The sequence below is a fragment of the Rutilus rutilus genome (genome assembly GCF_951802725.1).
Source record: "Rutilus rutilus genome assembly, chromosome: 3".
Lineage (NCBI taxonomy): Eukaryota > Metazoa > Chordata > Actinopteri > Cypriniformes > Leuciscidae > Rutilus > Rutilus rutilus.
This window is the reverse complement of record NC_140211.1, coordinates 29,361,807-29,389,801: the sequence shown is the minus strand read 5'-3', so window position 1 is coordinate 29,389,801 and position 27,995 is coordinate 29,361,807. Positions and strand designations below refer to the sequence as shown.

General features: G+C 39.4%; 2 protein-coding genes across 3 annotated transcripts; one reads left to right on the top strand and one right to left on the bottom strand.

The window, feature by feature from the left end:
* Positions 1-47: 47 nt before the first annotated feature.
* On the bottom strand, positions 48-7,868 carry chpf2 (chondroitin polymerizing factor 2). Of its 2 annotated transcripts, none has more exons than XM_084404498.1 (5): positions 7,671-7,868; positions 6,535-6,777; positions 4,137-4,701; positions 3,678-3,860; positions 48-2,089 (listed from the first exon to the last, which is right to left on the bottom strand). In XM_084404498.1, exons 1-5 carry the CDS (start codon positions 7,700-7,702, stop codon positions 818-820), a joined length of 2,295 nt encoding a protein of 764 aa, XP_084260624.1. In that variant the 5' UTR covers positions 7,703-7,868; the 3' UTR covers positions 48-817. The 2 variants fall into 2 exon arrangements, with proteins under 2 accessions (XP_084260624.1, XP_084260625.1); XM_084404499.1 differs by having other exon boundaries at positions 7,727-7,862.
* abcf2b (ATP-binding cassette, sub-family F (GCN20), member 2b) lies at positions 7,836-27,995 on the top strand. The gene is made up of 16 exons (XM_084404500.1): positions 7,836-7,981; positions 10,246-10,463; positions 14,545-14,700; positions 16,178-16,390; positions 17,449-17,631; positions 22,617-22,788; positions 23,098-23,193; positions 23,420-23,522; positions 24,457-24,552; positions 24,696-24,815; positions 25,228-25,317; positions 25,784-25,894; positions 25,981-26,043; positions 26,948-27,076; positions 27,150-27,353; positions 27,484-27,995. The coding sequence occupies exons 3-16, from the start codon at positions 14,547-14,549 to the stop codon at positions 27,598-27,600; spliced, it is 1,851 nt and encodes a 616-aa protein (XP_084260626.1). The 5' UTR covers positions 7,836-7,981; positions 10,246-10,463; positions 14,545-14,546; the 3' UTR covers positions 27,601-27,995.

Below are 27,995 nucleotides of genomic sequence, written 5' to 3'. Positions count from 1 at the left end.
CAAGTTCAATTGGCAGGTAAAAAAAAAAGATAGTCATGACTCATAATCAGGTTTCACAGATTATTTGTTTATTCAAATCTGAAATATTCAGCACATTCTGTTTAAAGGTCATACAATCATATATCTGAAGGAAGAAAGATGGCTCAAGTTACTTCCATAGCTGAGACTAGAACCTCTACTAACCATCAGAAGTCTGACATACACATATAGTAAAAGATGAATGAGTTCCTTATGCATTTCACTTCCTAACGTCAGGTTCCTGCATTCAGTCATCGGTAGTTATGTAAACGAGGTGAAACCTTTTATTTAAAGTGAATTATGAAGACTTCATGAGTATTGATCTCTGGTTAAATTAGTCACATTTATGAGTCAATTCCACCATATGTAGATCCTTACAGGGATTGTTCACCCAGAAAATGGAAGTTCTGTCATTGTTTGCTCAACTTAAAGTGGGTTCAAACCTGAATTACATTATTTTCTTCCTGCAGATCACAAAAGTGATTTTTATGAATTGGTCACCTTTGGCATTCATTGTATGGACAACAAAGACATTCTTAAAGACATATTTTTATGATCCGAAGAAGAAAGAAAGAACGACATGGTGAGTGAATGATGACAGAATTTTCATTTTTACGTTAACTATCCCTTTAACAGGGTAAATTCACTGTTTAATTGAATTGAGTCACTGGATGAACTGTGCAGAGAAGTTCACAGCATCAGGGTGAAATTCACTCGATCAATATCAGTAGGTCATTTAAGGCCACCTAAATGAGAATCATTAAGTTTAATCCACCTTAATGTTGCAGTAGTAGTCAGTTCAGGTGCTGTTAGCCTGCTCCTGTTCAAACAAAGCCATTGCTAGGTGTGATCGAGAGGCCAGCCCCTCGAGGTTACTGAGAACGCAGCGGTGATAGATGTCCTCACTGAACCGCGGGTTACATTCCCTGTGCACATACTTCTGAACTAGCGCCGGCTCGACAGCCCGAAACACGTGCAACCCAGAGTAACGTACAAAGATCTCGTAGACGTCCATGCTCTCAAGCAATTCATCATTGTCCAAGATGTCAGCCGCCATCTTTGTGCGGGCAGCCATGTAATCTGCATTGTAGAAGCAGGCTTCTTCAAAGACGTGGCGGTCAAAGTGGCCATCGCGCAGCGCCTCAGATGCAAACGATGAAGCGGCAGAGGGTTGTTGATCGCGGTAGACCAGAGCGGGACTGTACTCTTGAAAGTGGATTGGGAAGAAGACCTGCCAATTGCTGATGGCGTTCATACGGCAGCGGTTGAGAAAGTCTGCGTTGACCTCAGTCCATATGCTGGCTAGGAAGAACAAGGTGTCGACTGGGTGCTTCTTGGAGATGATGTCCATCAGCTTCACCTGTGAGGGAACTTCAGTCTTGACACTAATCCAAGGAATCTTTACATCACCGTAACGTTTCTCTACCTCACCAATCATGGCTTTGACACCGGCAAAGACGTCCGTCTGGCTGACTCGCTGGGCATCGAAGGGGTCATACACAAACAAGAAGGTGAGCAGAGCATTGTCATGGGTATCCAGAGCATTCATGACATACATGTCAAGGAAGTTACCCACAAAGTCTTGATCGTGTGCCGTCACAGGAAGGATGACCTGTACTCGTGTTGCTTCTGTCACATATGGCATAGGGATGATCTCGACAGCACTGAGCGGCTTCAGCAGACTCACCCGTTTGGCGATGACCTGACTGTGACCCTTCTGTGTAAAAGCTTCCAGGGCCAAATCCAGCACATACTCCATGCCTCGTGTGGGATCGAAGCGTCGATACCCGTTCAGCAGACGCCGCTTACGGAAGCGCAACTGGGGCTGATACCGCTCGTTCAGGCGGCCCACTGCAGTCTCCAGGACTGAACTGACATCTGCCCGGTCTGCACCTCGAAGCTCACACTTCGGAGAGCTGTCAGCACATGAATAAATGTGCTCTTCAGTGAAGTATTCCCAGTTGATCACCTCAAAGCGGGTTTTGGGTCGGAAGGGTGGGTTGATTCCGATGGGCCACGTGGCTCCGGCTTTGCCCTCAGGAGTGAGCTCACTTATGTTATTGATCTGGTTCTGTGGCCAAAACAACAGAACAAGTCATTGTAAGGAGCAGCAATAACGTTAAACTGGTAAAAGGAACAAGTTCTTTCTTTGCTTTAGGCACATTGTCTATCAATCGCTTCATTTATTATGCAGAAAGGCAAGTTTTCTCCTTGACTCAAAGACAAAGTCATCCTATCCAATCTAAAGGCAGTGGAAAAAGCTGAGATAATTCATTTCCTGCTGTTATGTGATGCGTGATGGCTGGCTGACAGCTGCAAAAACCTTGCCCGATTACTTATACAGCATATTTGCGCAGACATGAAAGACTATGTCAAAGCTAGGCATCTAAAAGATTACATTCAGTGCAATTTAATTTGGACTAAAATAGTGATTCATCTTTTCTAAATGATTTAGTCTGAAATCTAAAATATTTGCAAAGTCAGACTAATATACGTAGATAACGTGATCGTAGCATGGCTTCGTCCAGCGTGTACACACATTAACCGACTACACTTAAAAGGGTTAGTTCACTTTCAAAAACATTTTTGCTGATTATTTACTCACCACGATGCCATCCAAGATATCCATGCCTTTCTCTCGTCAGTCGAAAAAGAAATTAAGGTTGAGGAAACCATTCCAGGATTTTTCTACACAAAATGGACTTCAATGGCAACCAACTATACCAATGTTCAAAGAAGGTTCAAATGTCAGTCTCAATGCAACTTCAAAGTCTCTCACGATCCCAGTTGAGAAATAAGGGTCTTATCTAGCAAAACGATCTGTCATTTTCTAAATAAAATAAAATAAAATATAATAATGATAATAATATCACAAATACCCGTCTTGTACCATCTCTGAGATGCGCCACGTATTACGTCGTCACGTTGGAAAGGTAACAAAAAAAAAGTAAAAAAATAAATTAAAACAAAGATGTCGGACGATTTTGAATTTGGAGGAGAAAGTGAGATGGAATTTCTAACAAATAACTTAGATAGATGTGACGCGTGACCTTTCCAACGTGATGACGCAATGCGTGGCACATCTCAGAGATGGTACACGACGAGCATTTGTGGTTAAAAAGTTTTTTTGGTTTTTTTTTTTTTAAATGACCGATCGTTACGCTAGATAAGACCCTTATTTCTCAACTGGGATCGTGAGAGACTTTGAAGCTGCATTGAGACGGACATTTGAACCTTCAAACTGTTGGTTGCCATTGAAGTCCATTATATGGAGAAAAAACCTGGAATGTTTTCCTCAAAAACCTTAATTTCATTTCGACTGAAGGAAGAAAGACATGGATATCTTGGATGACATCGGTGTGAAATTATTTTTGAAAGTGAACTAATCCTTTAACCTTGGCATTGTGTATTTGCTCAAAAAGCCATTCACTTAATCTTGATGGAGCTAACAGAGACATATCACATTCAAATACAGCATGCATTTAATAAAATGCAAAATTGTGCAGGTCTCAACAAGGTACAGCTTAGTCAAGGTGCTAAAGGTGCTGATTCTGGATCAGGTTTTTGCACATGCCTAAGGGTAACTTCCAGCTGGCTAGAAGTTAGAAGCTTATGAAAATGAGAGAAATGATCTTCAAAGATGAGGTACAGTAACATACCTGTAACTGCTGAATTTGTACATAGGTCCAGTCCAGTTCAATCTGGTTGTAGCGTTTGTGTAGGCGATACATCAGGAACGGTTCAGAGACGGGGTGGACGGTGAAGGCGCCTTTAAACTGCGCACTGTCCTCACGCTCAGGGTCCACGTTCTTCTGCAGCTCAAAGTAACGGTAGGTCATCTCCTACATCATTTTAAAAGATCACAACAGCACTGATCATAATCCAGGTGTTAACAGATTCTCACTCTGTGCATTGTTTTGGTCTAGATTAATAAAGAAAATAAGCCATTGCAAATGACCAAGCACAAAACAATATTTACTTTGTTTTCACTATGAGATCATGATGTTTAAGTTCAGGAGGAGCAAATTACACTGTGGTTACTCTGACAAAAGGCTCAAACAATCACAGTTTGTACAGTAAGCTTTTCATTTACATTGATTTAAAAAGCGCTCCCCCACCTGATGCTTCTCCACACAGCTAAGACCCAGGTAATCGATGATGCAGCGACCAAGCCACTCATCTGGCCTGACGCTGAGGATGTCATTTCGACAAGAGTCCAGGTGGGGCTGCAGTCGAGCTAGCAGGCTACGTGACAACAGATACCCATATCCACCATGGCAATATCGGGCACGTTCTTCACCCCCGATAAACTCCTCTGCTCGTCCCATGTACATATCCTGTCCCGCACTAAGATGATTAACCAGCTCCATGACCCTTTCAGCTTGTGTGTACGTATCATCTTGTGCAAGGTAAAACCAGTCATATTCATTGCCGTGGTGTTGGTGAAGGTGCCGTATAGTTTCATACATCAGCCAGACGGGTCGATCATCACCATGAGCAACAACAGCCATGCCGTGCGGTGCCTTTGCACTCCGTAGGCCAGTAAAAAAGAAGGTACGGTGAAAATGGTGAGCTACCGTTTTATTGACTGCCACCCCTAGCGTGTTCAGAGTGGCACGTGAGCTCAGGATGCCCACCAGGAGCTGTTCTCGAATGCCCAGCTCTGTGTGGATGTAGCGAGTCCTGTGGCAAATAAACAAAATGTGAAACTGAACGGTTTCATTTTAGTGTAAATATACAGTACTGTTCAAAAGTTTGTCGTTATGTTTTTTTGTTTTTGATAGAAGTGTCTTATGCTCAAATAGCCTGCATTTATTTGATAAAAAAAAACTTTGAAATATGATTACCTTTTAAAATAACAATTTTACTATATTTTAAAATGTAGTTTATTCCTGTGATAGCAAAGCTGAATTTTTAGTCTTCAGTGTGACACAATCCTTCAGAAATCATTCTAAGGTGCTGTTTACACATCAACACCGCTTTCAACTAAAAACGGAAAACTTTATGCGTTTCGGCCATTTATTTACAAAACAACAGCGTTTTGGGGTGCAAGTGCAAGTTTTTGAAACCAATACTGTTATTGTCTGATTTGTCTCCGTGTAAAATTTGTGAAAACAGTGACGTCATCCGCATGCGTGTTGCCTAACGCGTGTTCAGTCTTTACAAAGTGACATCTGCAACTACTCGCCCGGCACGCATAATACAGCGATTTTAGCCATTTTCGTGGATCTGTGTGAACGGAAATCGTTTTGACAACATTCATTCAGGAAAACTTTTTCATTTTTAGCACATCGTTGTCGTGTAAACATACCCTAATATGCTGATTTGGTGCTCACGAAACATTATATATAAATATATACACACACACATATACATAGTCTCTGAAAAGGTTTTGGCCAAGAGTGATGGGATAGAGATCTAAGCCAATTACACAGCTGAGTGAGACAAATGAGGGATAGCTACTATGATCTCTAAAGTGAACTGCTTCAATGACCTTTACCTCTGCTATGGCACCCTATTGTCACCATAATTATTCATAAAGCTGTAATATGTTACTGGTGACATGAGGATAATGGCACCAGCACCAACTGAAACTCACTTCATTGTATTAAATGTAACAATAAAATTTCTACTTTAAATGCTGCATATTATTATTTTATTTATTTTTATTTATTGGTAACATTTTACTTTAAGGTTTTTACAACAAGATTTCCTCATAATGGAAAAGGTAGAATGTGCTCAACTAAAAAAAAAACGGGAAGTTGCTACTCTAATAGAAGTCGTGACATGTAAAAGTAAAGACAATTGTGGAGATAAGCTGACATGCCCAATAACCAGTATCCAAAATAATTTTGTAATGCATTATATTTTATTACTATTAATGCCCTTCTATTTATGCTAAGTTGTTTTGTGATCTAAATTCTTGCCAATATTTTTTTTTTCATTTTAGGGATGAAAAAACCAGGCCCTTTCTTATTCTTTTATCTTACCTCATTTAACTGATGTTTCAGTCCCGACTTTGTTTTTGAATTCTGTTTTTGAATGGTTCATAATTTAACTATTTACTTTTTCTAAGGCTAATGCCCTGTATACGCATCCACGGGTGTTTGAATAATAAGAGATTCTATGTCGGCGGCTTCACAAAGTGGTGAAGAATTCAGCTTTGAGAGAAGCACAGGGGAGATATGAAAAATACTTGCCTGAGACCTTACTTACTGTCAAGTCAAACAAGTCATTTCTATACTAACTACTGATGCTAACATGAGCCAAATGAAATTTAAAATAATTTTGGATTGCAACACTCATAAGTTTGCATGTTTGCAAAATTAATAATAATAATAATAATATTTTTTTCTTCTAGATCTACATCGTTAAGCCAATTTTACATTATGGCCTTCTGTTCTTATACTAATTTGTGAATGATTTATACATATCAACTAAAATAACCTTTTATAACTGAGATTTCAGTCTAATCTGAGAAATGAAACCAAACTGAACTGACATTTGAGGACTCACCTGAGTACTTTCTTGTGTGGTTTGTTGGGGTCCTTGTGATAGGGCACAATGCGAGGCTGGAAGTCCTCATTCCCATCCCCATCTTGGCCATCCTGGAGATCCCTGATATGACCACTGTTTATGAGTCTCCCATTTCCCAGTTCATCTCCACAAGCCTCATCGGTGTCCCCCTGCGTCCAGGACACCATCAGGAGACTGAGGCTACAGCCCAAAGAGAGGCCCAGGATGAGGGGCAGAGCAGGCCTGAAAACAGCCAAGAAAGGAGACAGGCGCATGGTGGAGCAGTCAGTCTTCTGCAAGCCAGACCAGTCAATGGATGTCAAGTCTCGATAGGTCTCCTTGGAGAGCAGTTCAAGTAACAGCAAAGGCTTGATTACAGTAGAGGCATTTCACAGCGATTCTGTAAAGGGAAGTATTTGAATTCCTGACACTATATGATCATAGCATGACTAGTCAAGTCAGTGTTGATGTCTTCACAATCAGATTAATGGGCGATGAAGATGTCAAGTTACGCAGCGCAAAGGCAAACAAAAGGAGGAGCAATAATAGTCTAACCTGCCTCTTTACATTCAACTGACTAACAGCAGGACTTGTCTGATTTACCATCCAAATATTCAAAACCGAGGCACTGCCACTCCAAATAAAATAGTCCACTGTGATCTAGCCGGACATCCTCCTGCAAGCGATATGCGTGACCTGCATGTATGAATACATTATTTCAGAATTACTTTTACATTATTAGATGAGAAATCACCTCCACTGGGGATGCACACAATAGATCGCTAACCAGTCGACACCATTTGCAACCAAGATACAACGTTCATGCACAGTTGATCGTGGACAGAAATATGATATAGTTCAGGATATTAGCATGTAAGTTTTTATTAGTCTTTTGGAGCGAATCTGCGGTTCGAAAGACAATCGACGATAAATTACATTCAATAAAAAGTCCTCCACCATCTAGCGTAATTTAGCTGCTTTGCTTCCTTGCACACTGAAGCTGAGCAACATTAGCAGCCACCAGCGATATTTCCCCAAAAAACACACTAATCCGAGGAAAATGCTCTCAAATTTGGATTAATTCCTGCGTCTCTTCCGATGATTTGTTGAAAAATACAAAACAGTCGCGAAATTACTTTATTGGCTTTGCTGTAAACGTCTCCAGCATCGTCGGGCACGTATCAAGTCCTACCTACGGATGTGCTCGAGGGAGGAAGATTGACTCAATGCGTTAAAACCAAACGGACCCAAGGAAACAAGCAGCACGCGCACAAGAGTTCCACGTGTACACGAGCCCTGCTGCAGCAGAGAGTCGCTCTGCTCTGACAGACAGCAAGTGTTTGTCCGCGCGATTCCCGTTATCCAGTCCCGCTCCTGCACTCGTCATCGTGCTCATTCAGGCCGAGGGGTGGTGGGAGACCCGTCATCAACCACGACGAATGATAAGGTCAAGATTCTTCAGGCCATCAAAAATACATGATTACAAGGTTATTAAAGAATCTACAAATAAAATGAAAGTGAAAATGAATCATATAACAGTTAGCTCTGGTCCTCTAATTTGATTTGTGTCAGAAAGAATTGTGTTCAATTGAAAGTCAAAGGATATATTTAAAAATGTAACATTTAATTGTAACTAAGTAGCCTAACGAATAGAAATTCTTCATTTTTGAAATGAGGAAATCTGAAGGAGATTCCTGTTACCTGACCTCTAATTTGACAATAGTGTAGTAGGCTATTGCTTAAAGACTCTGTTTATATTTTAATCAAGTTCATCTGCTGTTAGCAACCGTTATAATTAGGCTACAATTAATTGCTTTATGTCAAAGACTTTGATGTGGGGAATAATGAGAGGTAGCCTACAAAGATGAAGTGTGCAATAAAACAGTTTGATTGACTTGTTAGCTCAGTAACAGAAGAAAGGGAAAATGAAATGCAAAATATCTTTGCACTTTGAATGTGTAAATGAAATTGAAAATAGTATAGTAATCTACTTTTTGCCTACTCAATGCCATGCTACAGTTCCAATACACATCCACCAGTTATAGTTATAGTTTTGATTCGGTTATCATTTACTCACCCTCATGTCGTTCCAAATCTGTTTATGTCTTTTTTTCTTCTGTGAAACGCAAAAGAATTATTTTCAGGCCATATATGTCACCATTAGTGGCCTAGGCCTACTTCCCTGCATGATGCACTTGAAACTCTTTTTAATAAAAAAATTAATAAAAAAACATTTATCACTATTTATTTTACTTGTTGTAAGGCTGGAAGCTTACGCTGCTATTTTGAACCAATAACGTAGGATTTAACCTGAATGTTTAGATAGCCCAACTAACAAAAGTTATAATCACTTTAGCTTTAAACATCATCAGTGATAAAAGGAAAGACTCTCAAAGCCTTTAAAGCAGGCAAAGTTATTACATTAAGTTACATGTTTAAATATAGGCTCCAGACAGTAGAATGGAACAACATACTGTAAAGAAAACTTTTGTAACAAATAATGCACTGTTGTGCAAACGAGGCCGTATAAGCCTTTCTCATAGTATGAGGTTATGCACCGGTGTGGCAGGGTTAAAGCCTTAAATTTCTCCCAGATCAACAGTTACCTTTCCTTACCTTACCTTGAGCAAAGCACTGTTTAACATGAATGGAATACCAACACCGAAACCGACCGACAGGAAACCAAAAGATGAGGCAAATGGGTAGATCAAGAGGGGGAGAAGAACTATCACTATTTATGTTACTTGTATACTGCGTATTATTCAGTTTTAACAAAACTGATATCCTCCTAAGACCCAGAAAAAAAGAAAAGAAAAAACATTACATTGTTTCCCCCCTTTTGTTTCTTATGCTCTAAGTTTCTAATGGGGGTTGAAAAAATATATTTTATTCATATCTTATGCTATGTCCTCTGTAGTGGGTAACAGCACTCAGTTGTTTAAAATGTGTTTTAAAATGTAGACATGTAGCCTATAGGCAAAATAATGGGATTTAAAAAAAATCCATAAAGTCCCATTCAATATAATGTATCCATACACTGTATCTAATTTGCATATTAATGTGTTCTTGGGGCAACATGCCATGAAAAATAAGTGACATAATGGGAGTAATAATTGGCAACATTTTAATAATAATATCTCATATTTAATAGGTAATATTGATAGCTATATACTTTCTTTCCCTAGACACTTGTTGTGTCTCCCAAAATGCCTGATAAACATTAAGTCCTGGTGTCTTCTACAGTGGACATGTATGAAATCAATGCCCTGTTTTGTAACAGAAAGTCATATGTTGATTAGAAATCCCATAACATTTTCCTGGGATGTTGGTTTAGGCTATGACAAACAATTAGAAAATGTGTCAGATTTAAACGATAATTACTAATGATCATATTTCCATAAGAGTGCTACATTTTATCATTAATGTCAGTCCTTTTTAAAGACCAATGAGAAGTTGTTGTCATGTTGAAACCTCCAAACGTTTGGTATCTCTGAAAAGCCCTGAATGTGCTCTTTACAATACATACAGGCTTAAAACTGTGACATGTATGGTGTCAGAGAAATTCACTCAAATATAATGTCCACTACAGTGGATAAAAGTCTATTCCTGGGTCCCATATATAAAAAGTTAAATTGCATATCAATTATATATAAAGTGATATTGCATATTTGTGAATTAAGATTAAAATATAGATTTTTGTTTTCTATACAGAATTCAGTGTACACGTTATATTACTACGCAGTTACAGCATATTCGTCAGCGTGGTGAAGCGTGGTTCGGTTCGGCTCTCGGCTCGGCGCTCCAGCAGGCGGTGAACTGATTCTGCTCGTCTTCACCAAATACGGTCAGCGCGCGCCTCTGAGTGTGTGAGCCAGTGCCGCTGCCTGTGCGCGTGTCTCAGGGAACTGCGCTTAGCTCCTCTCGGAAAGGTACGTCTGTTAAACACCCATTTTACTTTGTTTCAGCTTGCCAGTATTTTCTTGAATCTATCATTACGTGTATGAGACATACATATACTGTAAATGAGGTAATATCCAGCTTGTAGGCCTACTGTTTGTATTTGAGCTGAGCTGTATTCGGGTCTTGTACGCGAATTGCTCTCATTTCAGTATGTCACCGATGCCTAACCTTTGATACAAATTAAGCCATACACGACTGTACGTTTATATTTTTTATATTGTGAACTCCTCAACTCTCAAATACATATGTCACTAAAGCGCTAACGTTAGTTGGCTAACAAGGCCCTATGCCAGTGTTCTGTCACGATATATATAACGTTATATATGGTGGGCGGTGCATTTCACACCAAGGCCTTCAGTGGTGTCATACCTTGAATGAATCCACCTCTTAATACGCTTTTAATAGCGCACATACTAGTTGTGAAATTGCTGTTTTATTTTGCACCGGCAGTTATAGGGTTAATGCGGTGAGTTCGGAGAAGGCCGAGTAGAGAGAAAACGAGCGAGTGCTGATATATATATATATATATACAGTGAGGAAAATAAGTATTTGAACACCCTGCTATTTTGCAAGTTCTCCCACTTGGAAATCATGGAGGGGTCTGAAATTGTCATCGTAGGTGCATGTCCACTGTGAGAGACATAATCTAAAAAAAAAAATCCAGAAATCACAATATATGATTTTTTTACTATTTATTTGTATGATACAGCTGCAAATAAGTATTTGAACACCTGTCTATCAGCTAGAATTCTGACCCTCAAAGACCTGTTAATCTGCCTTTAAAATGTCCACCTCCACTCCATTTATTATCCTAAATTAGATGCACCTGTTTGAGGTCGTTAGCTGCATAAAGACACCTGTCCACCCCATACAATCAGTAAGAATCCAACTACTAACATGGCCAAGACCAAAGAGCTGTCCAAAGACACTAGAGACAAAATTGTACACCTCCACAAGGCTGGAAAGGGCTACGGGGAAATTGCCAAGCAGCTTGGTGAAAAAAGGTCCACTGTTGGAGCAATCATTCGAAAATGGAAGAAGCTAAACATGACTGTCAATCTCCCTCGGACTGGGGCTCCATGCAAGATCTCACCTCTTGGGGTCTCAATGATCCTAAGAAAGGTGAGAAATCAGCCCAGAACTACACGGGAGGAGCTGGTCAATGACCTGAAAAGAGCTGGGACCACCGTTTCCAAGGTTACTGTTGGTAATACACTAAGACGTCATGGTTTGAAATCATGCATGGCACGGAAGGTTCCCCTGCTTAAACCAGCACATGTCAAGGCCCGTCTTAAGTTTGCCAATGACCATTTGGATGATCCAGAGGAGTCATGGGAGAAAGTCATGTGGTCAGATGAGACCAAAATAGAACTTTTTGGTCATAATTCCACTAAACGTGTTTGGAGGAAGAAGAATGATGAGTACCATCCCAAGAACACCATCCCTACTGTGAAGCATGGGGGTGGTAGCATCATGCTTTGGGGGTGTTTTTCTGCACATGGGACAGGGCGACTGCACTGTATTAAGGAGAGGATGACCGGGGCCATGTATTGCGAGATTTTGGGGAACAACCTCCTTCCCTCAGTTAGAGCATTGAAGATGGGTCGAGGCTGGGTCTTCCAACATGACAATGACCCGAAGCACACAGCCAGGATAACCAAGGAGTGGCTCTGTAAGAAGCATATCAAGGTTCTGGCGGGGCCTAGCCAGTCTCCAGACCTAAACCCAATAGAGAATCTTTGGAGGGAGCTCAAACTCCGTGTTTCTCAGCAACAGCCCAGAAACCTGACTGATCTAGAGAAGATCTGTGTGGAGGAGTGGGCCAAAATCCCTCCTGCAGTGTGTGCAAACCTGGTGAAAAACTACAGGAAACGTTTGACCTCTGTAATTGCAAACAAAGGCTACTGTACCAAATATTAACATTGATTTTCTCAGGTGTTCAAATACTTATTTGCAGCTGTATCATACAAATAAATAGTTAAAAAATCATACATTGTGATTTCTGGATTTTTTTTTTTAGATTATGTCTCTCACAGTGGACATGCACCTACGATGACAATTTCAGACCCCTCCATGATTTCTAAGTGGGAGAACTTGCAAAATAGCAGGGTGTTCAAATACTTATTTTCCTCACTGTATATATTATATATATACACTCACCTAAAGGATTATTAGGAACACCATACTAATACTGTGTTTGACCCCCTTTCGCCTTCAGAACTGCCTTAATTCTACGTGGCATTGATTCAACAAGGTGCTGAAAGCATTCTTTAGAAATGTTGGCCCATATTGATAGGATAGCATCTTGCAGTTGATGGAGATTTGTGGGATGCACATCCAGGGCACGAAGCTCCCGTTCCACCACATCCCAAAGATGCTCTATTGGGTTGAGATCTGGTGACTGTGGGGGCCATTTTAGTACAGTGAACTCATTTTCATGTTCAAGAAACCAATTTGAAATGATTCGAGCTTTGTGACATGGTGCATTATCCTGCTGGAAGTAGCCATCAGAGGATGGGTACATGGTGGTCATAAAGGGATGGACATGGTCAGAAACAATGCTCAGGTAGGCCGTGGCATTTAAACGATGCCCAATTGGCACTAAGGGGCCTAAAGTGTGCCAAGAAAACATCCCCCACACCATTACACCACCACCACCAGCCTGCACAGTGGTAACAAGGCATGATGGATCCATGTTCTCATTCTGTTTACGCCAAATTCTGACTCTACCATCTGAATGTCTCAACAGAAATCGAGACTCATCAGACCAGGCAACATTTTTCCAGTCTTCAACTGTCCAATTTTTGGTGAGCTTGTGCAAATTGTAGCCTCTTTTTCCTATTTGTAGTGGAGATGAGTGGTACCCGGTGGGGTCTTCTGCTGTTGTAGCCCATCCGCCTCAAGGTTGTGCGTGTTGTGGCTTCACTAATGCTTTGCTGCATACCTCGGTTGTAACGAGTGGTTATTTCAGTCAAAGTTGCTCTTCTATCAGCTTGAATCAGTCGGCCCATTCTCCTCTGACCTCTAGCATCAACAAGGCATTTTCGCCCACAGGACTGTCGCATACTGGATGTTTTTCCCTTTTCACACCATTCTTTGTAAACCCTAGAAATGGTTGTGCGTGAAAATCCCAGTAACTGAGCAGATTGTGAAATACTCAGACCGGCCCGTCTGGCACCAACAACCATGCCACGCTCAAAATTGTTTAAATCACCTTTCTTTCCCATTCTGACATTCAGTTTGGAGTTCAGGATATTATCTTGACCAGGGCCACACCCCCAAATGCATTGAAGCAACTGCCATGTGATTGGTTGATTAGATAATTGCATTAATGAGAAATTGAACAGGTGTTCCTAATAATCCTTTAGGTGAGTGTATATATATATATATATATATATATATATATGTGTGTGTGTGTATGTATGTGTATGTAAATAGGGTTTTGTGGGGATTTTGTCACTGTATAGGCTAATGCATACATTTCTTCATGTTTTCTAAAAAAGCGTTGTTCGTAACGTTACACGTTTTTAAAATGTATTTTTATAGTAGTTAGCCAAGCCTGTCTTGGATGAATAGCGGTTGTGACATGTAAAGTTAAGCTTCCACTCACCTCGCTCACATGAACATGATTCATTTTCATAAACTGCCACAGTTTAAGATCAGATCAGCCTCTCACTGGCTGAGCTGTTCATTAACTAAAGAAGGTTACCCAAGCCATTGGAAACTGTATGATAAACTGATCCCAAAAACAGCAGCCACGTTCGTTTTTCTTTTTAAATGAACAGTATTTGTCTGATTAATGCAATACACAGAGTAGTGAAAAGCCTTATAACCCGCTTTATATGAAGAATGGCCTTATATTAATTCACAGACCACTGTCGGGGTCATTGCTGTTGATTTACTTTCAATCAGGTGAGGTCAACCTATTGATCTGTATTTATGTGTGTAGTAGGACGGTAATTTATATAAGAGCTCATGTGAGTATGAAAATATTCTAAAGTTAGAAAATGTAATTTGAAATTTAAAACTCACATTGTACTTACTCCGCAGCCATGCCATCAGATCTTGCTAAGAAGAAGGCTGCAAAGAAGAAGGAGGCTGCCAAAGCTCGACAGCGTTCGAAAAAGCATGATGAGGTGAACGGAGAAGGAGAGCTTCCGGATGGCCAAGAGAATTGTGCAGTAACTAATGGGGAGGCAAATGGAGGTGTGTTTATTAAAATGCTGCCTGAAGTTAGAAGAGAGAAAGAGACATTTAGACGAGTGATTATTCACCCACACTGTGCACTTCCAACATTTTTGACAGTTCATGCTCATATAAGGCCCTTGGCAGAGTCAGACTCAATTTACACACAAACATAGCTATTGTTATAACATAATTTACTTGACATTTTACTGAATACCAGCTGTGCATGATTTAAGTACAATAATTGTTAAGTACAATAACTGCTGTTCTGATTGGTTGATGAACTAGCTAATTAAAGGGATAGTTCACCCAAACATTTTAATTCTCTAAACATTTACTCACCCTCATGTTGTTCCAATCCTGTATGAGTTTCTTTCCTCTGTTGATAGTATTCCATAGTATAAATTTTTTCCATACTATGGAAGTCAGTGGGGTCCATCAACTGTTTGGTTAACCATATTCTCCAAAATAACTTTTTTAAAATAAATTTTGTGTTCATCAGAAGAAAGAAACTCATGCAGGTTTGGAACAACACAAGGGTGAGTAAATGATGACACAAATTTCATTTTTGGGTGAACTGTCCCTTTAAGATCTTTAGGAGTGCTTGATAATTACAGACAGGGGAGTTGGATCAGGGTTGGATCTGAACTTGAAGTTAGGTGGCTCTCCAGGGACAGGATTGGGCACCCCTGTTCTAAGGTGTGCAGTTATTTTTCACTTAAAGCACTGCTATTACGGACGTCCATGTCTGTCGACTGCATTAAAGTTCCATATCACTTCGCCAAATTCTTTCAGTTTTCAAAGGCACTGACCAAGCTAACCAATATGAGAAACAATAGCGTAAAATAACAAAATTTCCATCTTTTTTTCCACTAAATTACTTTTATTATCTATAGAAAACACGGCCTCTTTTTCCCGCTATCTACTGACACGATCGCACACAGCCAGAAACATACATGCACACAGAAATTTGGTGTCAGCGCCGCCCTGTGATCAACTTTATCGATAAATTAGCATGCAACTGAAAAGCTGCATGACATTTCTCATGTTTCTAAGCAGTTAAAATAGCTTCGCTGCTACAGAACACTGTTGAGAGCCTCTCTCTCTCTCTCTCTCTCTCTCTCTCTCTCATAACTGTACGTCAACAGCCTCCATTACTAGCTCTAAAATGACATTTTGGAATTAGCAGCAGAGGCTTGGGATGAGATGCATAAGAAATTAGTCCTACACAAGCGTTTTAAGGGCAAAAACCGAACAAATGTGTTGAAATAAAACATCTGAACAATGTCTTAGCGTGGTAACCGTAGTATAAGCAGTATAATTGACTGTGCTAAATAATGCTCATTAACTCGGGTGTGCATGATTTTTGACTCGTTGCCAATTATTCTTTGCATGAAAAATAATTTTTGCTTTAAAAACAAGCTTTATAAGCTTTGCTCTCCTCTCCTCTTACATCCACTTATCTTTTTTCTGTTGCTTTTTTCACTTTTTTCTGTAGATGTCACCGCTCTGGCTAAGGAGCTGGATGAGTTTGAGATGCGTAAGATGGAGGCACGGGCAGTGACCGGCGTCTTGGCCTCCCACCCCAACAGCACTGATGTTCACATCAGCAGTCTGTCGCTCACCTTTCATGGCCAAGAGTTACTGAGCGACACAAGCCTGGAGCTCAACTCCGGCCGGCGCTATGGTCTCATTGGCCTCAATGGCACAGGTATGAAAGTTAAGTGACATTGGGGCTGATACTTCCATTGCTTCTCAAGATTTGTACTAGAGATGCACTGGTTGATCGGCCAGAAATCGGAACCGGACAGTTTTTGATCCAAACACACAGGTTTTCGTTTTATTTTAGCCAATCTCTCTTACGGACTTTGTATTGAAAAGATCTTTATTTCCACACAGACTGCATTGCAATAATTTCCTAAAATGTGATTAGTGTGGAAATATCACAAAATCTGTAAATAGGACGTTAACACAGGCTGGAGATGGGACACACTGAAAATGGATTCAAAAAAAGCGAACACGTGCGCCAGCAGAGCAAACACTATAAATATTGAATCGGGTATGGGGGTTTATATGAATATATCTCTAAAGGGAACTGACTGTCTTCAGAAAAGTTTCGATGGCATTATTTTTTCCTCTTACCTCCATATAATGCCTATAAGCCAGTGCTGCTTGTTGTACAACGGTACCCAAAGAAACTGCTGCTGTTCCATAAGCACCATCTACTGGCAGAGAGTGAATTTGCATTTTCATTCAGTCCGTCTGCTGTTTTTGTCTTGTGCAGGTGTTCTATGTAGCATAATGTCACAAATCTAAAGTCAGACCATTCTGTTTTGTTTTAAATCTTGAAATTATGCAATATAATTTAAATAAAAATCAACTGCGAATGCTACGTGTGTAGCATCTTTGTTTGGGTAACTGGTAAATTCAGTGGTTGCCTCTAATTTCAAATGACTACATATTTGTTTTGTTTAAGGCCAGTTTGGCCTGTTATAGAGCAAATAAACAACAAATAAATGTGCTTAAACAAAGAAAAAAGAATTGGCCAATTTGCTTGTAAAAATATTGGAATCTGCAATGAAAATTCAGGATCGGTTTATCCCTACATTGTACATGGACAGACCTGTGTGTAAAATTTTGTATGACTTTGTACCATAGCTACCATGACAATTTACAGTAACCTATTAATTAACAAGACATTCTCGTAAGCATGTATAATAAAGGCTAGGGGCATCTATGAATGGGATTATTCTTGAACGCTCTTTGTAGGCAAGTCCATGCTCCTGTCTGCTATTGGCCACCGAGAAGTTCCCATCCCAGAACACATAGACATCTACCACTTGACGCGTGAGATGGCCCCTAGTGAGAAGACAGCACTGCAGTGTGTTATGGAGGTTGATGAAGAGAGGATAAAGCTAGAAAAGGAGGCTGAGCGATTGGCTCATGAGGACTGTGAGTTATGCACGTTTCATTAATTCATCCACATTGCATCATACACCCACATGCATCAGGTTTTTGCTATACGTTATATGCGTGATATACGCAAATACATTATAAGTAAATACACCTGGCCATTCAACTCTTATCATTGGTTTTGTCATGTGATCCCCTGTTCTAGTCATGTGATCCAGCCATTTGTTCTGTGTTGACATGTTGTCATTGGTTCATTGTTTTATTGTTCACAGATGTCCCTTGTCTTGTCATTAGTCCTTGTGTATTTAAACCCTCATGTTTACCTTGTTCCTGGTTAAGTATTGTTTCACTGTAACTGTTGTTGGTACAGTTCATGCCACGTTTTTGTAAATAAATGCACTCGGGTTCTCATCTACACTTGCCTCTAGTGGACTACATTACAGTCAGAATACTTGACCAGACAACAATGAACCCAGCAGTTGCCCTCCTATGTTTACGCCAGGGGAATCGTCCCCTGGAGGACTATGTTGCTTGGTTGATTTTAATGACGTTGCGCTCAAGGACATTTTTAGAGTGGGTCTCAAAGAACCTATCCGGTCTTGTTTGCCTGGGGGGAAAATTCACTTTTCCCTGGCCCAATACATAGACTATGCTCTTTTTTTGAGCGGCTCAACTTTTACTGTGGGTTTTGCGGATGAGGAGCCCCGCAACCCCACAGTACCTGCCGAGCCTGAGCCTCTTCACGTCATGCCTGCTGAGCCAGAGACTGTTCTCGCCATGCCAGCCGTGCCTGTGTCTTTGGACAAGAGGGCCGCCGCGTCTGAGTCAGCTCCGGAAGAAACAGCATTCATCATAGTCGCCACTGCTATTTTGAGTGTGTGGGCAGCACACACATCGGCTCCAGCCCATGAGCCCTCTTCCAAGATGGCTGCCGCCGTTCCAGGGTCTCGTCCCAAGATGGCTGCCTCCATGCCAGAGTCTCGTCCCAAGAACATTTTGGGGGGCGGGCAGTAGGAACCTGATTAAGGCCATGGGGCCGTGCCTCCCTGGCCCCCTGTACTGCCGGCTCCGCCCTGGCCCATTGCAATGCCGGCTCTGCCCTGGCTCCCTGCGCTCCACGGCCCAGGTCCGACCACGCTCCACGACCCAGGCCCGCCATGCCACGGTTCTAGCCCTGTTCCCCTGCATGGGTCTGGCCTGCCATCCCTCCCCCAAGACTGCCCTCCTGGACTTTATCATGTTTTGTTTCATGTTGGGCGTCGGGAGCCGCCCCTAGAGGGAGGGATATATCAGGATTTGGTTTTGTTTCATGTTCTTGTTTCATGTCTATCATGTGATCCCCTGTTCTAGTCATGTGATCTAGCCATGTGTTCTGTGTTGTCATGTCATTGGTTCATTGTTTCATTGTTCACAGGTGTCCCTTGTCTTGTCATTAGTCCTTGTATAGTCCTTGTCCTCATGTTTCTTGCTTTGAGTTTCATGCCACGCCACGCCATGCTTTTGTTTTATGTTTGATCACGTTTTTGTAAATAAACTGCACTAGGGTTTTCATCTACACTTACCTTCAGTTGACTGAATTACAGTAAGTCAAATCTTTCCCAAATCATAAGCATCTGAATTGTTATGCTTAAATTCCATCGGTCAGATGACTTCTTTGTGGTCTGTTCAGCTTACTTTTTTTTTTAAATCAAAGACTTGGCAGGCGAGATTCTTAGTTTCAATTAAATCTAATTGTATTATTTACAGGTTAATTAGTTTACATATAAAGTACTAATAAAAAAAACAAGACAAAACGAAACCAAAAGTAAATCGTTTACAAGCGTTGTCTGTCAGAGGCATCGATGGCATGGCATCTAGCATCCTTTAGAAGGAGAGGCCATTCCTAAGAATCAGCGTCTGCCTTCATCTTCTCCTTTCAGACTTTTATAGACCATCTGAATTCTTGAGGAATGTCACCCCCTGAGGTCGGCGGTATCGCCGGCGATACCAGCTCGCTTTTTTTTTATCAGTGTAAAAGAAACTCATAAATACTCTGTTGACTTTGATTTTCCATAGGAGTTTCATACATCAATCGATTCTGTTAAATGTGTATTATTTTTCTGTATACTCACAATAAAAACAAAGTGTTGTGCTTTTCGCCAAATTAAGAAAATAATCACGGAGCGAGTTCTGCCTTCTCTCTGTCCGTGTAGTCCATTCTGAAACGCGTCCGAAAATGAATCATAACTCAGCGAATACTTCTCACACAGGCACGTGATATATGTCTTTATGAAGCTTGAAATCTCTTCTTTTAAATGAAGTAATTAATAAAAAAAACAAATGTTTTCAACTCATGTAGTCCGTTTGAAAGCAAGGAGAGGTACCGTTTTTTCCTTCTGCCTAATTATCTCTATAATGAACTGAGGCCGCCCCGCCCCCGGCGCTATTGACATGGTAAATAGTTTAGGTGATCTATGCTTCGCACCCGCCCCCCCGATCAATGCCTTGAAAACACGAAGTTTCATCAGATCAGATTCACTGATAGTTCATCGCGTTTAGAGAGGATGACGTTTAAAGACGCCCTTCAGATGATCCTGGACAGCGAGGAATAACTCACCTTGGCTTTTCCTCAGAGGAAGATTGTAACTCAGACGAACGGCAGTAAACACCGAGTTTTCACGTGAGTAAATACGTGAACTCAAGTGGTCTAGTGGTAGAACATTTGCCTAGCGTGTCAGAGGTTCTGAGTTCGAATCCGCACTCATATAGTTTTTTTTTTTTTGTCAAATCAGATTATGTTTATCAGTGGTTGTATATCAGGCAGAGACATGCTTGTGTGTATTTTATTTTGTAATTTCACTGGAACGAAAAGAGAGTCTCCACAACGGATTGAAGCGCGCGTCCGAGTGAAGACTGCGCGAGCCTAAAACAAACACAGTATCCGCGTCTGACTCGCGGGAATCCACGGCGCAAACCTGTGAGGGGCTGTGTTTTCTCGAGCCCCATATCAGCTCGAGAAAACACAAGTTTATTCAGATCATTACTTGTTTACACCGTCTCGCAGCGCTGTGAGGAATAATAATAATAATGGAAAATGTCCCTCAAAAGGTAGATGTAAACAAACTATTAAAAGGTAAATATAATTTTTTTTTCTTTAAATAATTTTTATTGTGTTTTATTAGTAACAAATTTGGGGAGAGGATAAATATTCCAAAACTGAAAATACAGTATGAGAATTTACTGCACAATTACTAGACATGTTTACCTTGGATATTATACAATTTACAAGCACAATTTGTGGAAAAAAAAATGTATATAAAAAATATAAATAAAATTTATTTTTGTGTATAAATATATACACATATATATGTGTGTGTGTATGCACATATATATATTTGTATAAGCAACGTATTAAACTGCAAATTAGCATTTATATTCCTTATAATAAAAATGAAAGACCTATGTTACAGACATATGAAAGACAACATTTCGTTGATTAGTTTTGGATAGATTATACATTTTTACTGTAAAATATCTGCCACCTCAAATAAGCTTTTATTTGCCAATTTTTTTGTCAAAAATAATCAAATAATCAATCAAATCCTTAACTTTGAAATATGTATGATAAAATGTATACTTTAGTTTGTACAAAGAAAGATTACACTTGAATTGTTGTTTATTTAAATATTTACAAGGTAGATGTAAACAAACTATTAAAAGGTAAATATAAGCCTTTTCTTTAAATAATTTTTATTGTGTTTTATTAGTGACAAATTTGGGGAGAGGATAAATATTCCAAAACTGAAAATACAGTATGAGAATTAACTGCACAATTACATGTTTTCCTTGGCTATTATAGGCCAAATTGCAAGCACAATATGTGGAAAAATAAAAAAGAATTGAGATGCTTCCAACTGTTGCTCTTGCATTCTTGTGGCTCAGTGACTCACCTGAATGAATGGCTCATTAAGTATGCGGTCCTCAGGTGTGAACCACTACATATGTATGATCATCGACGCCCACTCGAATATTGCCTTTCCAAACAGAAAGTGCTTTGCAAAATTCAAATCAATGTATTGTGTTATGTGAAGGATTAGGCAGGGTGATTTTCACATAATTTTGAAGAAAAAACACTAGGCGATGACATCCATTAGACAAAAGTCTTATTGGCACATATTTAGTGTGTGTTTTGTGGTCTTATTTCAGAAACTTTAGTTTTTAGTTTTTTCAATAACCACGCATAAACATTATTCTCTCAAAAATGCAGACATGTACATTCTTGTTGCTCACATATTATGGTAGCCCTGTTTGTGCTAAATAGTGTGTAATTTTTTTTTGCCATTACTATGTTTATAAGCAACTGAAAAAAGCACAAATGTCAGGGCATGTCAGAACATCTCAAGGACCCCAAAAACACCTCAGACCCCAGAGGGTTAAAGCCTTTCGCCTCTTTGTCCTCTTTCTTCTGACTTTTCTTCTTTGTTGCATTCTGCGCCTCATCCGCAACACATCCGACGGTAATGCTTGCATTTTTCTTTCTCCAGCAAAGCTCTTTCTAATACATGTTTCTTCCTCTCTATTTTTATCAGTGTGCTTTTTAATAAATGCTTAAAACATTAAGTGTGGTGTTTTTCTTTATAAACCATTTTCTTAATAAACAAGTTTCAAGTGTGGTTGATTACAATAAAGAAGTGTTCTACACACACACACACACACACACACACACACACACACACAAAAAAAAAAATATATATATATATATATAGTGGAAAATATGCAATTGTCCTGTTACGAGTATGCCTTTTTGTGTGTATACCCACAAGAATAGCATTTATTTATTTATTTATATATATATATATATATATCATGTGCATGTACATACACACATACATATATACATACATATACACACATATATATATATATATATATATATATATATATATATATAAAATGCTATTCCTGTGGGTTTGCTATCATTTCTTTAACAAGCAGCACAGCAAATAATCCATGGCCCATTTTCTCTGCTCTTCTACTCACTACAGCAGAGTGTGAGAAGCTGATGGAGATCTATGAGCGTTTGGAGGAGTTGGATGCAGACAAAGCTGAAGTTCGAGCATCACGAATCCTCTTTGGACTGGGTTTTACCCCTGCTATGCAGCGAAAAAAACTGAAAGATTTCAGTGGAGGCTGGAGGATGCGTGTGTCCCTTGCCAGGTATGAAAATGGCATTTAAATGTTTCTTCAATGTCAGAATGCAATTTTCTATATATAACTGCAAAATGCAGTTGGTTGCTAACTTCATAAAAACATATTCAAACATTAAAATTTTCCTAATTAATTTTATACGCAGTATTATATTTTCACTGTAATGAAGCTAATTTCGTGGATTTGATTTGTCATCTTCACTTAATGAGTGGACCAAAATCTCTGGTCAAATTATAGTTTACCAATTTAATACATACACTAATATTAATACATTTCCTGCATTCTTTAATCTCCCTTTGTCTAATTTCCCTCTTTCAGAGCCCTGTTCATAAAGCCCTTCATGCTGTTGTTAGATGAACCTACTAACCACCTGGATCTGGATGCTTGTGTGTGGCTGGAAGAAGAACTTAAGTCGTGAGCACTGTTCATTGGATTTTCTAGTGTGCCAATAACGAGATGGTAATTTGCATGCACAGAAACTGATTAAAAGAAAAAAATTTAATGTCAAAAAGTTTCATCTAAGACAAATGCCTAGGAATTGTAGCTTAAGGCACACCAGGGGATATTTTTGAAACAAAGTTTTTTCAAAAAGAATTATGTTTTTCTTATGATGTCTAACAGCTTCTTTTTTTTTTTTTAGTTTTAAGCGCATCCTTGTACTCATCTCACACTCTCAAGACTTTCTCAATGGCGTGTGCACGAACATCATTCATCTCCACCAGAGGAAGCTCAAGTACTACACTGTGAGTGCTGTTTTGGTCGCGTTTTTCTTTTCTTTTTTTTGTCTACAGTTTAATATATGAGAATCTATTGAATGCATTTAAAGAGATGGATCATCCAAAAATTCTAAACTCATAAGTTACTCACCCTCGCTCTAAACTGTATGACTTACTTTTTTTTCTGTGAAACATAAAAGAAGGTATTTTGAGAAATGTCTTAATGTTTTTGTCAGTACAATGAAAATAGAAATATCTTCTAAGTTCTACAGACGAATGAAACTCATACAGGTTTGGAACAGCATGAGGGCATTAATGAAAATTATGACAGAATAAAAAAAAAATTTATGTAATGTCACACCTTTTTTGAAAATATGCAGTCCATTCAGATATTAGTGAATGAAGCTCCATCAGTGTTTAGGAGGTTGGATGTAAAAGCTTTATTGTCTCCAAAAATCTGTATTGCTACCCAGCAAGCAATAGCTGTCATTTCACCGTTTCGGTTAACTATAGTCCGACTATGAGTAACCCACTTCTAGACAAAATAACCTTGAATTTGGTTACATGTCGTTTTTGCCAAAATAACTTGCAAGATTTATATTTTTAAGTCAACAGTGATTAAAAGGTGTTTGGTTTAATTTCTTTGAGAGGTTCTATGCGTAGCATGTGCGTCTATTCTTGGGCTATGGTTAGACGTCTTAAATTTTCACTGACAGCCCAAATTTTGCCTTGTTTTAGCCTAGACATCAGGGCTGTGTTTGGACAGCTATTAGACGTCTTTTAAACGCAAAATTACTTGCTGGCTATGTACTTGTCAAGCCTTAAAAGGCCTGAAATCTGATGCTTTTATTACTGTTGCTAATTATGAACTGTCTGGTTTATTGGCACACTTATCACATATATTAACAGTAACAAAGGTATAGTATGAGAGCGGTAAAGTCTGTTATGTATTCTATTTTAGGGTAACTATGACCAGTATGTGAAGACCAGGGAGGAACTGGAAGAAAACCAGATGAAGCGGTACAACTGGGAGCAGGACCAGATAGCTCACATGAAGGTGAAACAGTGCAGCCTTGTGGCCTTATTGCTCTGTTTGAATTGCACTTTCTCTTATTTCATCATTCTTTTATTGCACTGTTGCCACAGAAATATTCACCAGAGGTATGCCATTGTCAAACTTATTCCCTTCATCTCTTGTAGAACTATATCGCCCGTTTTGGTCACGGCTCTGCAAAGCTAGCTCGCCAGGCTCAAAGCAAAGAAAAAACACTGCAGAAAATGGTGGCCTCTGGCCTAACAGCTCGTGTCGTGAATGATAAGGTTTGTCACACAGACAAACACACATCAACACTAACACACTGTAGCATTTAGAGTTCTTGCATGCCATTTTCTCTTGCCCAGCACCTGTGATCGGCATAAAGCATCAGTTAAGAAATGGTCACTTTGTTCAACTGACCAATGCAATGGCTAAGACAAAAGAAGTGAAAAGTGAGAAGCATTTAGAGAAAAAACACGGACATGATTTATTTTTTTGTCACTTTGGTACAGGTTTGGTAAAAGCAATTGATTAAAAATGGATTCTGAAATTTCCTTAACAGTTTACTAAGCCGACATTTGCTGTGGTGACTATAAACACAGCTTAAGCTTTGGGCTCTAGAAGGCACTGAGTTTGCTTTTAAAGATGAAATTGTCAGGTGTTTATCAGAGTTTTAACCACTCCTTTATCCTTCAGACCTTGTCGTTTTATTTTCCCCCTTGTGGGAAGATCCCGCCTCCTGTCATCATGGTGCAGAATGTCAGCTTCAGATACTCCAATGACACAGTGAGTCAACAGCCTGTTGCTTGATCATTTACACAGTATTGTCTGTTTGGGATATTTTAGTTTCAGCACTCATACTGTAAGCTGTCATATGCCGTATTATGTTCTAAAGTTTTAGTAAGCTGTCTAATTCTATAAGAATAGAATTCCACACTACAGCCATAACGATAAAGCCACAAAGGCTTTTATATTAATGGAATCATTTTCAGAACAAGTTTTTTCCAGTTGATGAACAATAAAAACATTGACTACCAATCAGAATCCACTCCACTTTAAAGAGCTCAAGCAGTAGACAACATAACTGCAGAGCATACTTATAATAAACAGAATGTAATTGTGCGTTGGTGTGGACGCTACTATAGTTATTGTTATAGATATTCTTGGTGAAAACAGGCATTTGGACTGAAAAACAGAGGCACACGTAAATATATCAAAATTGTTTTCGTTGAATTTTATTTTATTTTTACAGCATTTTATTTATAAGAACTTGGAGTTTGGCATTGACCTGGACACACGAGTTGCACTTGTGGGTCCCAATGGGGCAGGGAAGTCCACACTTCTCAAGCTACTAATGGGAGAGGTCAGTTATGAAAAAGAGATTGATTTGACAATTAAACGTCTTCTAAAAAGTGAGCATTAATTGGTTTGTATTTTTATCTCTCGCAGCTTCTCCCCACAGACGGAATGATAAGAAAGCATTCACATGTCAAGATTGGCAGGTATCACCAGGTATCGTCTTCATAGAAATACTGAGTATGATTAGTTGACTTACTACTTGTGTTGTTCTTGGCAGTTTCAGAACATTTATGTCTTCGATATCTATGTACTGTACAGAGATAGAGATACATATTAAATGTCTTTGTTACAGTTCTGGGAGCGTATTACAGAAACTTTCTAGTCTTAAGTTAAGATTTGACTAGTTAATTTAGGATTTTTCACAAATTCGTATTACAGAAGTAAATTTTAAGTTGATTCTTATCCTATCTTACAAAATCAAGCATCTTACAAGCAACCAATGACACGCAAACAGCTGCTGTGAAGTAAAACGTGAAAAGTGGTGCTTTTCACTAAGTGAAGTTTTGATAAGCTTGGTAGAAAAGGCAAAGCCTAATCTTTTTATTTCATAGGAGTTTTGTCGTCAAAATGCAGCACATCATTTGGGTGTTCACAAAGTCTTTCCACCATCAAACATCGCTGTTCTTCATCTGGTATCATTAATAAATGTGACGCCATTCTCAGACAGGCCTTCAAATAATTGGCTTTCAAATCATTTTGAAGTTAGGACACCATTGGGGTTGTCCTAAAGTTAAGACAGGTTTTAGGATTTTTTGTGGAGTTAGGATGCTTCTGTAACATTCTTTTCCTATCTGCAGTTAAGATAAGATTATGGACTTAAGAAATGTCATTTTGTAATAGCTTTTGTCCTAAATTAGGTCCTAACTGAAATTGCCATGGTTACCAGACAGATAAGATAGGATTCTAAAGTTAGGATCTTTCTGTAATGCGCCCCCTGAAAGCTAAATATAGTTAAATGATTTATGTTTCTTCATAATTTGAAGTAATAAGCGCATACATTTTAAGTATTGGCAATTGTTTGTACAGTAAGTGCTCTTGCATTGTCTTTGTCCTGCAGCATCTGACTGAGCAGCTAGAGCTTGACCTGTCTCCTCTGGAGTACATGATGAAGTGCTTCCCAGAAATCAAAGAGAAAGAGGAGATGAGGAAGATCATTGGACGTTACGGCCTGACAGGGAAGCAGCAGGTATGTGTGTGGTTGTGTTTAATGTGCAGGGGTGTTAACATGAGTACTTCATTGTCATATCCCTTCTATACAGGTCAGCCCCATCAGGAACTTGTCAGATGGCCAGAAGTGTCGGGTGTGTTTTTCCTGGCTCGCATGGCAGAATCCCCACATGCTGTTTCTGGATGAGCCAACTAATCACTTGGACATTGAGACAATTGATGCTCTGGCTGAGGCCATCAGTGAGTTTGAGGGAGGAATGATGCTAGTTAGCCACGACTTCAGACTTATTCAGCAGGTATGTCTTATTTTACAAAGCCAGTAAATGGATCATATCTTAGATTATTTGTGTGTCTAATTAGGATGTTGTTTTTACATTTGACTCTGATCTGGATTGTGTGATGGATGAGTTTTCTATCTCATTCTAGGTGGCTCAGGAAATTTGGGTTTGTGAGATGCAGACCATCACCAAATGGAATGGGGACATTTTGGCTTACAAAGAGCACTTGAAGTCAAAAATTGACAAACAGACTCATGATATATAAAAATCCATGAGCTGGACAGACAAACTTTTCCATCATGGATTGATTACCCTCCTCTATTTCCCAGATGTGCATGACTGATGGAATTTTGAATCGGACAGTGAACCCGTTTTTCAGCTGTTGATGTGGATTGCATTCCATTTTACTGTCATCTAGGATTGTTGACAACTTAAAATCAATCATTAAGCGTTCCCTGGTTTTATATCTTTTAATGCACCTCTCATTTCCCAGCATCAGCACGTCTGTTTTATTTAATATTGTAAAGGCAATAATGGTTTATTGGAGTGAATAGATTCAATTATGTTGGTGCAGAACAGTAGAAAACATCACGGTATTCAGAACGTACGGTGTTCATACCAAAATAATGACTGTAGACATAAAATACCATTTTAAACTGA